Source organism: Hemiscyllium ocellatum, chromosome 19 (genome assembly GCF_020745735.1).
Source record: "Hemiscyllium ocellatum isolate sHemOce1 chromosome 19, sHemOce1.pat.X.cur, whole genome shotgun sequence".
Taxonomy (NCBI): Eukaryota; Metazoa; Chordata; class Chondrichthyes; order Orectolobiformes; family Hemiscylliidae; genus Hemiscyllium; species Hemiscyllium ocellatum.
In genome coordinates this window covers 12,597,876-12,610,449 of record NC_083419.1, presented here as the reverse complement: position 1 = coordinate 12,610,449, position 12,574 = coordinate 12,597,876, and the positions used below count along the sequence as shown (strand labels likewise).

At 43.8% G+C, this 12,574-nt stretch overlaps 1 protein-coding gene across 1 annotated transcript in view; it reads left to right on the top strand.

The window, feature by feature from the left end:
- The first annotated feature begins 9,479 nt into the window (after positions 1–9,479).
- c19h12orf56 (chromosome 19 C12orf56 homolog) overlaps positions 9,480–12,574 on the top strand; it is a 78,912-nt gene continuing 75,817 nt past the window's right edge. Inside the window, exon 1 of the mRNA XM_060839236.1 lies at positions 9,480–9,899. Coding sequence (XP_060695219.1) covers positions 9,645–9,899 — 255 coding nt within the window. The 5' untranslated portion in view covers positions 9,480–9,644. The remainder of the gene's footprint in view (positions 9,900–12,574) is intronic.

Here is a 12,574-nt window from a genome sequence, read left to right as displayed (position 1 = left end):
GTTTTAAAACTAATAGAATTATGGTCGCTGGCCCCAAAGTGCTCCCCCACTGATACCGCAGTCACCTGCTCTGCCTTATTTCCCAAGAGTAGGTCAAGGTTTGCACCTTCTCTAGTCAGTACATCCACATACTGAATCAGAAAATTTTCTTGTATACACTTAAGAAATTCCTCTCCATCTAAACCCTTAACACTATGGCAGTCCCACACTGTTTGCAAAGTTAAAATCCCCTAACATAACCACCCTATTATTCTTACAGATAACCGATCTCTTCACAAATTTGTTTCTCAATTTCCTGCTGACTATTGGCAGGTGTATAATACAATCCCAATAAGGTCATCATCATTTCTTTCTTATTTCTCTGTTCCACCCGAATAATTTCCCTGAATGTATTCCTGGAATAACTTCCCTAAGTACAGCCATAATGCTATCCCTTATCAAAGACCCCACTCCTCTTCCTCGCTTGCCCCCCATTTCTATCCTTCCTATAGCATTTGCATCCTGGAACATTAAGCTGCCAGTCCATCCCTGAGCCATGTTTCTGTAATAGCTAAAATATCCCAGTCCCACGTTCCTAACCATGCCCTAAATTCATCTGCCTTCCCTGTTCGGCCTCTTGCATTGAAATAAATGCAGTTTAATTTATCAGTCCTACCTTGTTCTCTGCTTTGTTCCTGCCCACCCTGACTGTTTGACTTGCTTTCTTTTCTCAACTGTCCCAGCCTCAGATTGATCTCTTTCTGCAGTATTGCCCCGGGTTCCCCCCCCCCGCCCAAACATTTTACAAGTTTAAATCCTCTTGAGCAGCTCCAGCAAATCTCCATGCCACTACATTAGTCCCCTTCTAATTCAGGTGCAATCTGTGACCCAGAGAGAATTTACATATTAATGTAGGACTGAGGTGGTAAATGAATGTTTTACATCTACCTTAACCTTTGAGGTATTTACTGCTAAGTGCATGGTGACAAAGGAGAAAACTTAGTCATTAGGAGGGTTTAAAATTGATAAGGCGGTAGTGGATAAGCTGTCTGCTTAACTCTGAGAAGGCGGCTGGAGCAGATGAGATGTATCTAAGGTCTTTGAAGGAAGTGATTGGAAATTGCAGAGGCACTGGTGACAAATCTTTTAATCTTCTCTGGATTTTGAATTGTACAGAGGACGGGAAAATTATGGCCATTTCGCTCTTGATCAAAAAGTTTACTAATGGTGAGTCCAGTAATTACAGACGAGTCAGTTCAATATTGGCAGTGCGGAAACTTGGAGAAACAATTACGGAACAACCTCGATTATCCGAATGAGATGGGCAGGGAGTATTTTGTTCGAAAAACTGATTATTTAGATAATCAAGATTAAAATTAATAGCTGTAAAGAAATGTAGATTGATTCTTAAGAACACAGACTAGTTCTGGGGAAATTTTGTGTATCTGATTTAGGGTTTTTTTTAAGAAAAGTTAACGGAGTTAATGAGAAGCTGTTGATGTGTATGTGAACTTCCATAATTACCTGTTAATGTTGACGCAACAGATTTGAGAAATAGCTTAAAAGGGAGAGTAGTACTCTGGTTACAAATTTACTGAGGGATAGGAAACAGTAATGTTAGTGAGTACTTTTCAGGTTGGGAAGATTTGCGTTCCCCCGGGAATCTGGACTTTCATATGCAGGAAACCGGTTCAAAGATAACAAAACTTGAGAGAATTTTTTTTTTCTTAGCAACGCCCTTACACTCCTGTGTATTTTTTTTTCTCTTTAACCCCCACACTACTGCCTAACTGCGGTAGTGTTTATTTTACCCCTTGAGAGAATTATTAACTGTGGGACACTAGTATAGGTTAGGTAGGATTCGGTCGGCGCAACATCGAGGGCCGAAGGGCCTGTACTGCGCTGTATCCTTCTATGTTCTATGTTCCTTCTATGTAAAAGTATGTTAAGTTGGTGGGCTGGCAGGGATCATTGAAGAAATTCAATGCAAGAAGAGATAGTGATCTACTTTGATGAAATGAACACAAATTACCTATACGTGCAGTGTAAGAGACATCGAGGTGTATAAGTATACAAATTGCAAAAAGTAGCAGAACAGATAGCGCTGTTAATAAAGCATACAATAATTCAAGTTTCATAAATAAGACATCGGAGTACAAGAGCAGGGAAGGTGTGATTAACTTGTATAAGACTGATCAGACCTCCGCTGGAGTATCATCTCCAGTTCTGGGTGCTGAACTGTATGAAAACTGCAAAAGCGTTGAAAAGTGCAGAAGAGGATTACAAGAATGGTTCCAGGGATGACACACTTTCATCGTGAGGAAAGATTGGAGGAGTTGGGACTCTTCTGCTCAGATAAATGAAGATGAAGAGGAAACTTGTTGAAGTTTTAAAAATCTTCAGTGGTTCGGACAAAATTGATCAAGAGAAACTACTACTGCCTATAAAATTGAGTACCAGTGGACACAATTTGGAGTATTTTGTATAAGAGGTAAATGTAAAATGAAAGAGGACTTTTATTTTTGCAGAGTGAGTGGTTTGGGTCTGGAATGCACAGTCTGGAAGTGCAGTTCAACTGAGGAATGTAATAGATGTTTATTTGAACAGAAATAATGTGCAGGGAGAAAGAAACTAAGCAAGTTGGCTTTGGCTAACATGTGACGATGGAGGCAGCAGTGAGAAACAGTCAGTTCTCCAGGTTTCTACATAATTCACAAAAGCTGCCCAAGGCCTGGATATGTTTTTCAGTTAAACTTTCACATGTTGTGTGTATCATTCCTTGCATGCTTAAATTTTAAAAGGTTGACCGATGACTTTAAACTGGTTTTTAAGTCATTTTACCATTTAATATGACCAGGGCTAAACTACAGCAACTAATTTTCCTGTCCTATCCCTTATTTTGATTCTAAGTTGGAACAGTTACGTTAACTGTACTATTTCTAAGTCATTTTATGTTTTACTAACAGCTCTGTCTATCCTGTTATTTTTAGCAAGTTGTATACATATACACCCAGATGTCTCTCGCACATTATTAGTCATTTTGGTACGAGGCCACATAGATATTGGGACAGGGACCAAATGCTATAGGAAGGATAGAAAGGGAGGCAAGAGAGGAGGGCGAGTGGTGTCTTTGGTAAGGGAAAGCATTACAGCTGTACTTAGGGAAGATATTCCTGGGTTTAAATATGATTTTGGGAGGGAATTTAAGGCATTCAGGCAGCTGCCAATATTGTGACAAAGGAGGTTGTGGGGCCCTGCAGTCCAGAGCCACATGGAGGGAGAATTCTTAAGACATCCAGTTTGGATCAAAGGCTGTGCAGGAGGCAGACAGAAAATTGAGACAACAACCAGATCAGTCATATTGAATTAGCAGGGCAGGCTGGAAAGGATATACAGCCCACTGCTGCTCCGAAATCCCATAGTTCATCGACCAGGTTTCAGTGACTGATGGGGAGGGAATCTGAACATGATATTAAATTTGAAATGACTGGATTCTGATGTGGAACATTGCGCACAGGATGGTAGGTGATCTCAAACTGGGGTTAAAATGGAGGCAGTGGCTTCCTGGATAAGCTGAGGATTCCAGAGGGTATGGAATAGAATGTGCACAGAGCCAATAAAATAAGTGACTCCTGAAAGTAAAATAAAATGCATGCTCTCCCCATTGCCATTGAATAGTGAAACATATACAAAAAAACATGTTTCTTAGCATGTACAGCATAAACTAAAATGGCAGCTGCTGAAATTATTCCCACCTTTCCAGTCATTGTCTTTCAATCAAGAATCATGGGATGTGGGCATCACTGGCTAGGTCAGCATATATTGCCCATTCCTCAGTTGTCCTTGAGAAGGTGATGGTCGTGCCTTCTTGAAGAACCTTTCTCTGGAATCTTACATCAAAATAAATCTAAATGCTTCCTTTTGTTTTGAAATCACCTGCAAGCACAAGGTCAAACTACTGGCATTGACCAAAAAAAGATGCCGCTTTAAGTTGTACATATTTAAATGGCAGAGCAGACAATGAATGAAACTCAACTGATTTCATTCATGGCCCTGTGTCCACTACAGGCTGTTGTTTTAATTACTTGTGGGCCAACATTTATTGACTCCCTCCTCATTTGCCCTCAAGAAGATGGTGGTGAGCTGCCCTCTTGAACCACAGCAGTCCATGTGCTAGAGGTAGACCCACATTACCATGAGGGAGGGAATCCAAAATATTGACCCAGCAACAGTGAAGGAACAGTGATATATTTCCAAGACAGGAAGACAAGTGGCTTGGAAGGGAACTTGTGGGTTATAGGTGTTCCCATGTTTCTGCTGCCCTTATCCTTCTGGATGGAAGTGATCATGGGTGTGGTAGGTACATTACCCAAATGTTGTAGATCGATATCTATTGCGCATCTTTAATGTCTGCGGGTCACTGACTGATTTCGCTTAATTCCAAAGCCTCACTGATACAGACATGCCTTTGGGATACATGTTTAGGATGTTGTGAAGTTATTTTTGAGTTGATGTGTTACAGGAGACTTTAAAAATGAATATATTAGCAAGATGCTTTCCATAAACAGCAGAGATAAACCCTGCAACAATTATAATTTCTGGTGTGTGAAACCATTTTATAGCATTCCATCCCTCATGGATACAAAGTACATTCTTGCTCATAAAAAAAATTCACTTTGACAAAGGTGATGTTCTTTGAGAGAAGTTCTAGCAGATAAAAAAAAATGCTCTTTTTGTGAATGGTTTTCTCATCCTATCCCCTCCTGACTTTTTCTCAGCTAGAAACAGCCAGTCTCAAAGTTCTGGTTACCTCTGTAATGGGTTGGAGTGAAGGGACAGTGAACCCTGTTTATGGAAGGAGTCAGCTATTCCATTGCCTGTTTTGTTAAGAGCTTTACACTTAAAACAGTGACTTGTCAGCTCTCCTTATCAATACTACATTATTCCAACATTTTCTGTTCTTGTATTTTGTTATATATCAATTGAGCTGCTCTTCCATGATCTGGTGACCTTGCCAGCCCTTATATATAAAAAAATTGCTTGTTCAAAATAAAGTGTCTCCAGGTGAGGGAGTTACGTTTAAGCCATCGCTGCCCTCACCAGGATCTCTATTTACCTTAATATAATTTTGTATAACTTACTTGGATTGCCACTCAAGTAGAGGTTGTTTGAAATGTTTGCTGCTACTGACCCTCACATTAGATGTGCAAACTGTTATCAGCTCTGATCTGAAATCTTCCCAAGCAAAACATTATCTAAAACTATCAACTGGAGATGATTGTGCATTCTCATGTTGTCTTTCTGTGAAGTAGTGTTTGAGGTAATTATATGTCGTTTAGGAATGAAACAATATTTTGTTTACATATCCATCACACTGTGGAGGAGCTCTTGTGCTGCAGCACACAGAGTCATGCACCTGAACCAGAAACTCTGCATTCAAATCCCATCCCAGGGCCTGATGGCCAGGCTAGATGCATTCATATTGCTGCCAAACAGGCCAAGTTTGCACCTGTAAATCCTTCCATCACATCGCATTATCGAGCAGAGAGGGTGAAGGTTCTGGTTAGCCAATGTCTATGTGTTGGAAAGTTGGTCCCTCCACCAGCACCAACCAAAGTTCCAAACCACAATATGCATGTTACAACTCAGACTCTGGATGTAGGTTTGCTCGCTGAGCTGGAAGGTTCATTTCCAGATATTTCGTCACCCTCCTAGGTAACATCTTCCGCTTCGCCTGGAGGCCCACTGAAGATCTTACCTAGTAGGGAGATGAAATGCCTGGAAACGAACCTTCTAGCTCAGCAAGCAAACCTACACCCAGAACCTCAACCTGAGCAACAAATCTTCTCAAAACTTGCTATAACTCAGATTCACTGAGTGGACTGTAACATACATTCACACACAATCAGTTCTCTTCTGATCCAGTGATCTAACTCCTCAGAGAAAATTTTAAAACATCAACACCATCAAAAAAGTTTGGAGAAACTCAGCAGGACTGCCAGCATCTATAGAGAGAAAAACAGTTAATGTTTCAATTCTGGTATGACTTCTTCAGCTCTCTCTCGATACTGCACTGAAGCTTCAGCCTTGATGCTTATGCTCAGGTCCTGGAGTGGGACTTGTATCCATGGGGTACTGAAGAGAGGGAAACGAATGTACAAACTGAGTGAACCACAGTCAGCTTTAGTTATAGAGTCATAGAGATGTACAGCACCGAAACAGACCCTTCAGTCCAACTTGTCCACGCCGACCAGATATCCTAACCCAATCTAGTCCCACCTGCCAGCACCTGGCCCATATTCCTCCAAACCCTTCTTGTTCATATACCCATCCAGATGCCTTTTAAATGTTGCAATTGTAGTAGCCTCCACCACTTCCTCTGGCAGCTCATTCCATGCACGTACCACATTCTGTGTGAAACAGTTGCTGCTTAGGTCCCTTTTATATTTTCCCCCTCTCACCTTAAACCTATGCCCTCTAGTTCTGGACTCCTCACCCCCAGGAAAAAATCCTTGTCTGTTTATCCTATCCATGCCCCTCATGATTTTATAAACCTCTATAAGGTCACCCCTCAGCCTCTGACGCTCCAGGGAAAACAGCCCCAGCCTGTTCAGCCTCTCCCTGTAGTTCAAATCCTCCAACCCTGGCAACATCACTATAAATCTTTTCTGAACCCTTTCAAGTTTCACAACACCCTTCCGATAGGAAGGAGACCAGAATCGCATGCAATATTCCAAAGTGACCTAACCAATGTCCTGTATGGCTGCAAGATGACCTCCCAACTCCTGTCCTCAATACTCTGACCAATAAAGGAAGGCATACCAAACGCTTTCTTGCTTTCCCAAAATGCAGCACCTTGCATTTATCTGAATTAAACTCCATCTGCCACTCCTCAGCCCATTGGCCCATCTGATCAAGATCCTGTTGTAATCTGAGGTAACCTTCTTCGCTGTCCACTACACCTCCAATTTTGGTGTCAACTGCAAACTTACTAACTAAACCTCCTATGTTCACATCCAAAACATTTATGTAAATGAAAAGCAGTGGACCCAACACCGATCCTTGTGGCACACCACTGGTCACAAGTTTCCAGTCTGTAAAGTAACCCTCCACCATTACTCTCTGTCTTCTACCTTTGAGCCAGTTCTGTATCCAAATGGCTAGTTCTCCCTGTATTCCGTGAGATCTAAGCTGAAAATGTGTTGCTGGTTAAAGCACAGCAGGTTAGGCAGCATCCAAGGAACAGGAAATTCGACGTTTCGGGCCAGAGCCCTTCATCAGGAATGAGGAGAGGGTGCCAGGCAGGCTAAGATAAAAGGTAGGGAGGAGGGTCTTGGGGGAGGGGCGATGGAGATGTGAGGAAGGAGATAATGAGGAGAGGGTGCCAGGCAGGCTAAGATAAAAGGTAGGGAGGAGGGAAATGAGGAGAGGGTGCCAGGCAGGCTAAGATAAAAGGTAGGGAGGGGGGAAATGAGGAGAGGGTGCCAGGCAGGCTAAGATAAAAGGTAGGGAGGAGGGAAATGAGGAGAGGGTGCCAGGCAGGCTAAGATAAAAGGTAGGGAGGAGGGAAATGAGGAGAGGGTGCCAGGCAGGCTAAGATAAAAGGTAGGGAGGAGGGAAATGAGGAGAGGGTGCCAGGCAGGCTAAGATAAAAGGTAGGGAGGAGGGACTTGGGGGAGGGGCGATGGAGATGTGAGGAAGGAGATGTGGCTGTGGTAGCGGGTCTGTTTGAGAACGTGGCTGAAGAGCTTCTGTGCAGAGGAGATGACCTGGGGGGTGCAGTGAGAGAAAGACTCACTGAAATCCTTGTAGAGGGAGGAAGAGAGCTTCTTCAAGGAAGGCATCCTTGCAAGAGGATTCGCAGTAGGTTAAAATCTTCGAGTAAAAACTGAGGTCTGCAGATGCTGGAGATCAGAGCTGAAAATGTGTTGCTGGTTAAAGCACAGCAGGTTAGGCAGCATCCAAGGAACAGGAAATTCGACGTATCATCATTCCTGATGAAGGGCTCTGGCCCGAAACGTCGAATTTCCTGTTCCTTTGGATGCTGCCTAACCTGCTGTGCTTTAACCAGCAACACATTTTCAGCTCTGATCTCCAGCATCTGCAGACCTCACTTTTTTATTCCGTGAGATCTAACCTTGCTGACCAGTCTCCCATGGGAAACCTTGTCGAAAATTTTTCCAAAATTGTTTTCCAATTCCAGATTTTTAAAAAATTCTAATCAACATGTTCAGAGATGTCATGACACACCTCTGTAGAGGGTGGGACTTGGCTCATGATCACAGAAATTATCCCAGTAATGAAAGACTTAACGTATGATGAATGTTTGAGGACTCTGAGACTATACTTGATAGAGTTTAGAAGGATATGGGAGGGGGTGGAGGGATCTGATTGAAACCTGCAGAGTACTGGAATGGCCTGGACAGAGTGAACATTGGGAAGGTGTTTCTATTTGCAGGAGGGTCGAGGACCCAAGGGCACAGCCTTAGAGTAAAGGGAAGATATTTAGAATGGAGATAAGGAGAAATGCCTTCAGCCAGAGAGTAGTGAATCTATGGAATTCATTGCCACAGAAGGTTGTGAAGGCCAGGTCATTGAGTATATTTAAAACAGAAAGAGATAAGTTCTCTGATTGTTAAGGGGATCAAAGATTATGGGGAGAAAGTGGGAAAATGGGTTTGAAAACCCTATTAACCATGATTGGTGGAGTATAGTCGATGGGCCAAATGGCCTAATTTCTGCTCCCATGTCTTATGGTTTTATGGCTTAAATTGATGTCTTCTCAATGTAATTTGGAGTGGAGATTCAATGGGTGGGTGAGGTGGGGTGGGTGGGTGTGAAATTAAACAGTTAATCAAGAGAGGCAAATCAGTATCAAACACTATTTTTCACTCTGAGTGTAAAAGGTGAGTAAAGGTAAAGTTGTTACAGTCTTACCATGACGTGGAGGTATTGGACTGGGATGGACAAATTTAAAAATCACACAACACCAGGTTATAGCCCAACAGGTTTGTTTACAAATACTAGCTTTCGGAGCGCTTACCCTTCATCAGATAACCCTGGTCTTACCTGGGCTGCTCTCCCATTAGAAAGAAGTGACTGGTGGTGGTTTAACCTGAGGCAACACCCCTTGGGCAGGGGGAGATGTCGAGAAGGCGAGACCTTTATGATAACCTCGGTCCGTGTATACCTTGGTGTCAAATAGCCATCCTGCCAAGTGAGGTGTGTGCCCCTGACCGGGAATGGGACCGGTGCTGAGAGCAGAATCCTAACCCCTGAGTGACCAGGAAAGGTTCTCTCGGTGTAATGAAGGAATGGGGCTCTGAAGAAGGAGGTCACTGGACTCGAAACTTTCTGCCTGTCTCCGCGGCTGATGTCAGAGATCCTCCAGGAGATGCTGGTTTGTTTTGAATGAAGGGGCGGGAGTGCCGGGCTCGGGTTGTGATTGGCGCTTGTTGCCATTGTGACGCAACAGAGGGTGGGGGTTCCCCGGGGGCGCGCGCCTGACGCGAGTAACAATTCATGAAATTGGCAACAAATGAAAGTAGCAATTTCAGCCAGAAAGTGTCTCCCCCACTTCCCTCTATCTCTTCCATCCTATTGATCCGAGGGACCATTTCCCCCCCCCCAAACAACTTTTTCTTTTACCCCACTCCCTGCCTTCCATGGCGAGGAGTGAGCTGGACATATTCCCCTCCAAGCGGCACGACAAGCTCGATTTCTTCCTGAAGAGACACTTGGAGGAGAGCGTATTCAACAAGATCCGAATGTACGAGGCGTGCATCGTGGTGTCGGAGAGGAAGAGCAAGAAAGCCTTCGAGTATGTCATTCTGACCGACGAGTGCATCTACTTGACGCAGAACCCACCCAAGACCATCCACGAGGCGGTGCATCTCAGTGATGTGGTTGCAATCGAGCTGGTGAGCTAGCCTGTCACTTTTGGATTTTTCAACTCCACTTTTAATTTGTTGTCTTCTTTCGACGGCGCTCTTTGTAAGTCTGATTTTGGAACGTTTTTGTTGCAAGTTTCCCCTTGTTTTACTGCGACTGGTAGAGGTTTGACCAGTTTGCAATCATCAGTAAATCAGATGACTTAGATGTTTACATTAAAATACACTGCAAGACACCAGGGACCATGTTTAAATTGTACTCTTTGGCAACAGTGCATTATCACAGAGCTTTAGTCACTGACTGATCTACCCTGAGCTGTATTACCGCTCTTTGTGCACACATCGCCGTTTTGCAGGGAGGCGTGAGATGTTAACGGGCAGAAAAGGAATCAATGTTCCAAGGTTAAAGAGTTTAAACAATAAAAAAATCATGAAAGTAAAAATTTAGTCATAAATGTGGCGTGCTTTACTTTGATAAATGCGTACAACTCTTAAACATAAAATCGTTACAGCCCTGACGGCGACCTTTCGGCCCACCGTGTCTGTGTTGGCGTTCTGAATTCTCCAGTCTCTTCCCAATATCCCTGCCCGTTCGTTCTTTTGAAAATCTCGACTGGATCGTTGCAGACCCTTGTTGTGGTTGAAAAAGTGTTCCCTCATATCACGTTTTTCCTTCTTTTACCAGTTATACCCGTTTACTTCTCATTCTCAATCCTTTCACGACTGGGAGGATTCTCTCCCTGTTTGCTTTGTCCAGGCTCCTCGTGATTTTGAACGCTTCAATCGAATATCCCCGTAACTGTCTAACCTCTGGAACCATTCTGGCAAACCTCTACAAATCTCTGCAAAGTTTTCACATCCTTCCTGTGGTATGGTGCCCAGAACTGGATGCAGTACTCTAGTTGATGTATATATAGACAGTGGCAGAAAGTCTGGACTGCAGATGCTGGAGGTCAGAGTTGAGAGGGTGATGAAGGGCTTATGACGGAAACGTCGATTCTCCTGCTCCTCGGATGCTGCCTGACCTGCTGTGCTTTTTCAGCACCACACTCTGTACTCTATATATCGACAGTTCTCTGGGTTGTGAACGGGTACTATTCCTGAGTCCGCTCGCAAGAAGATTTGTGCGCCAGTTCGAATAGGACAATAGAAAGCAACTGTTCATGAGTACAGAAATGTTCATATGTCGAGTCTTTTAAAATTACATCCCTGTGTGTGATTGAGTTTGTAAGTACAAGTGTTCCTAAGTCATAAATTGGGAACCCCATGTTAGTTCAACATAACCTACTTTACACTCTCTAAATAAAACCGGGGGCACTTTGTTAACAGCTCTCCAAGCCTGTCCTGCCACTTATAGTGACTTGGTACATCTCCACCCATTGTCCCACTGCTTCTGCAACCCTTTAGATTTGCATCCTTGCTGCCTCTCCATGTTCTTCCTGTCCATACTTCTCTGCAATGAACAATCTGCCCAGTCTATCAACTCATTTATATCTTTTTGAAATTCGACAATGTGCACCTTACAGTTAACAATACTTCCAAGTTGTATATTGTATGTAGAATTTGCAACAGTCCCCTGAATGCCACACTTTAGATCATGGCGGCACGGTGGCACAGTGGTTAGCACTGCTGCCTCACAGCGCCTGAGACCCGGGTTCAATTCCCGACTCAGGCGACTGACTGTGTGGAGTTTGCACATTCTCCGGTTTCCTCCCACAATCCAAAAATGTGTGGGTCAGGTGAATTGGCCATGCTAAATTGCCCGTAGTGTTAGGTAAGGGGTAAATGTGGGGGTATGGGTGGGTTGCGCTTCGGCGGGTCGGTGTGGACTTGTTGGGCCGAAGGGCCTGTTTCCACACTGCAAGTCTAATCTAATCTAATCATTCAGATCATTATCACGGACAATATCTGGAAAAGCCAATGTCCCAACACTGATGCCCAAGGAATGTGTCCACAAACCATCCCCACAGTCCAGTTAACCAGCACTCTCTCTTTCATGTTCTTAATGTCCTTTTCACTATAAGAGAATATATCACTGGACTAGCAATCCAGAGACTCAGGTTCAAATCTCACTACATGTGTTGCAATTTAAATTCAATAAAATTTAGAATTGAAAGAAAAGGGCTCTTTGGGAATAGTGCATTACCACAGGGCTTTAGTTACCGACTGATCTATGCTGAGCTGTATCACCGCTCTTGGTGCACACACAGCTGGTTTGAGACGTTAACAGGCAGAAAAGGAATCAGTGTTCCAAGGTTAAAAAGTGGCAGTACCTCTGAGCTAGGAGGCCCAGATTCAAGTGCCACCTGTTCCAGTGGTGTGTAATAACATCCCTGGACAGGTTATTAGGAAGTATCTACAAATTGCTGAAGTACCGACTTGTAGTGCAGGCTGAGTATCCCTAGTTTGCTTGTGGATCTGCTCCAGATCCAGGTAGGGGCATTGGAGGCAAGTGTATTTCCCAACTGCCAGCCTCTCTTCCAGAGAATCTCTGTGCCTGGGTGTCCGTGGAGAGAGAACCAGTAATCTTGAAACTTTTCAAGATAGGTGGGTGCCGCGGAGACTGAGGTGCACCATCAACCCCCCCCCCCCCCCCCCCCCCCCCCCCCGGCCAACACAATTCTCCTTTAGTCCCCTCCGTTGTTTGCTCCTCTATTTTTTGTTGTTTCTTTTGGTGTAGTCACATGGTTTTTGCATGTAATTGG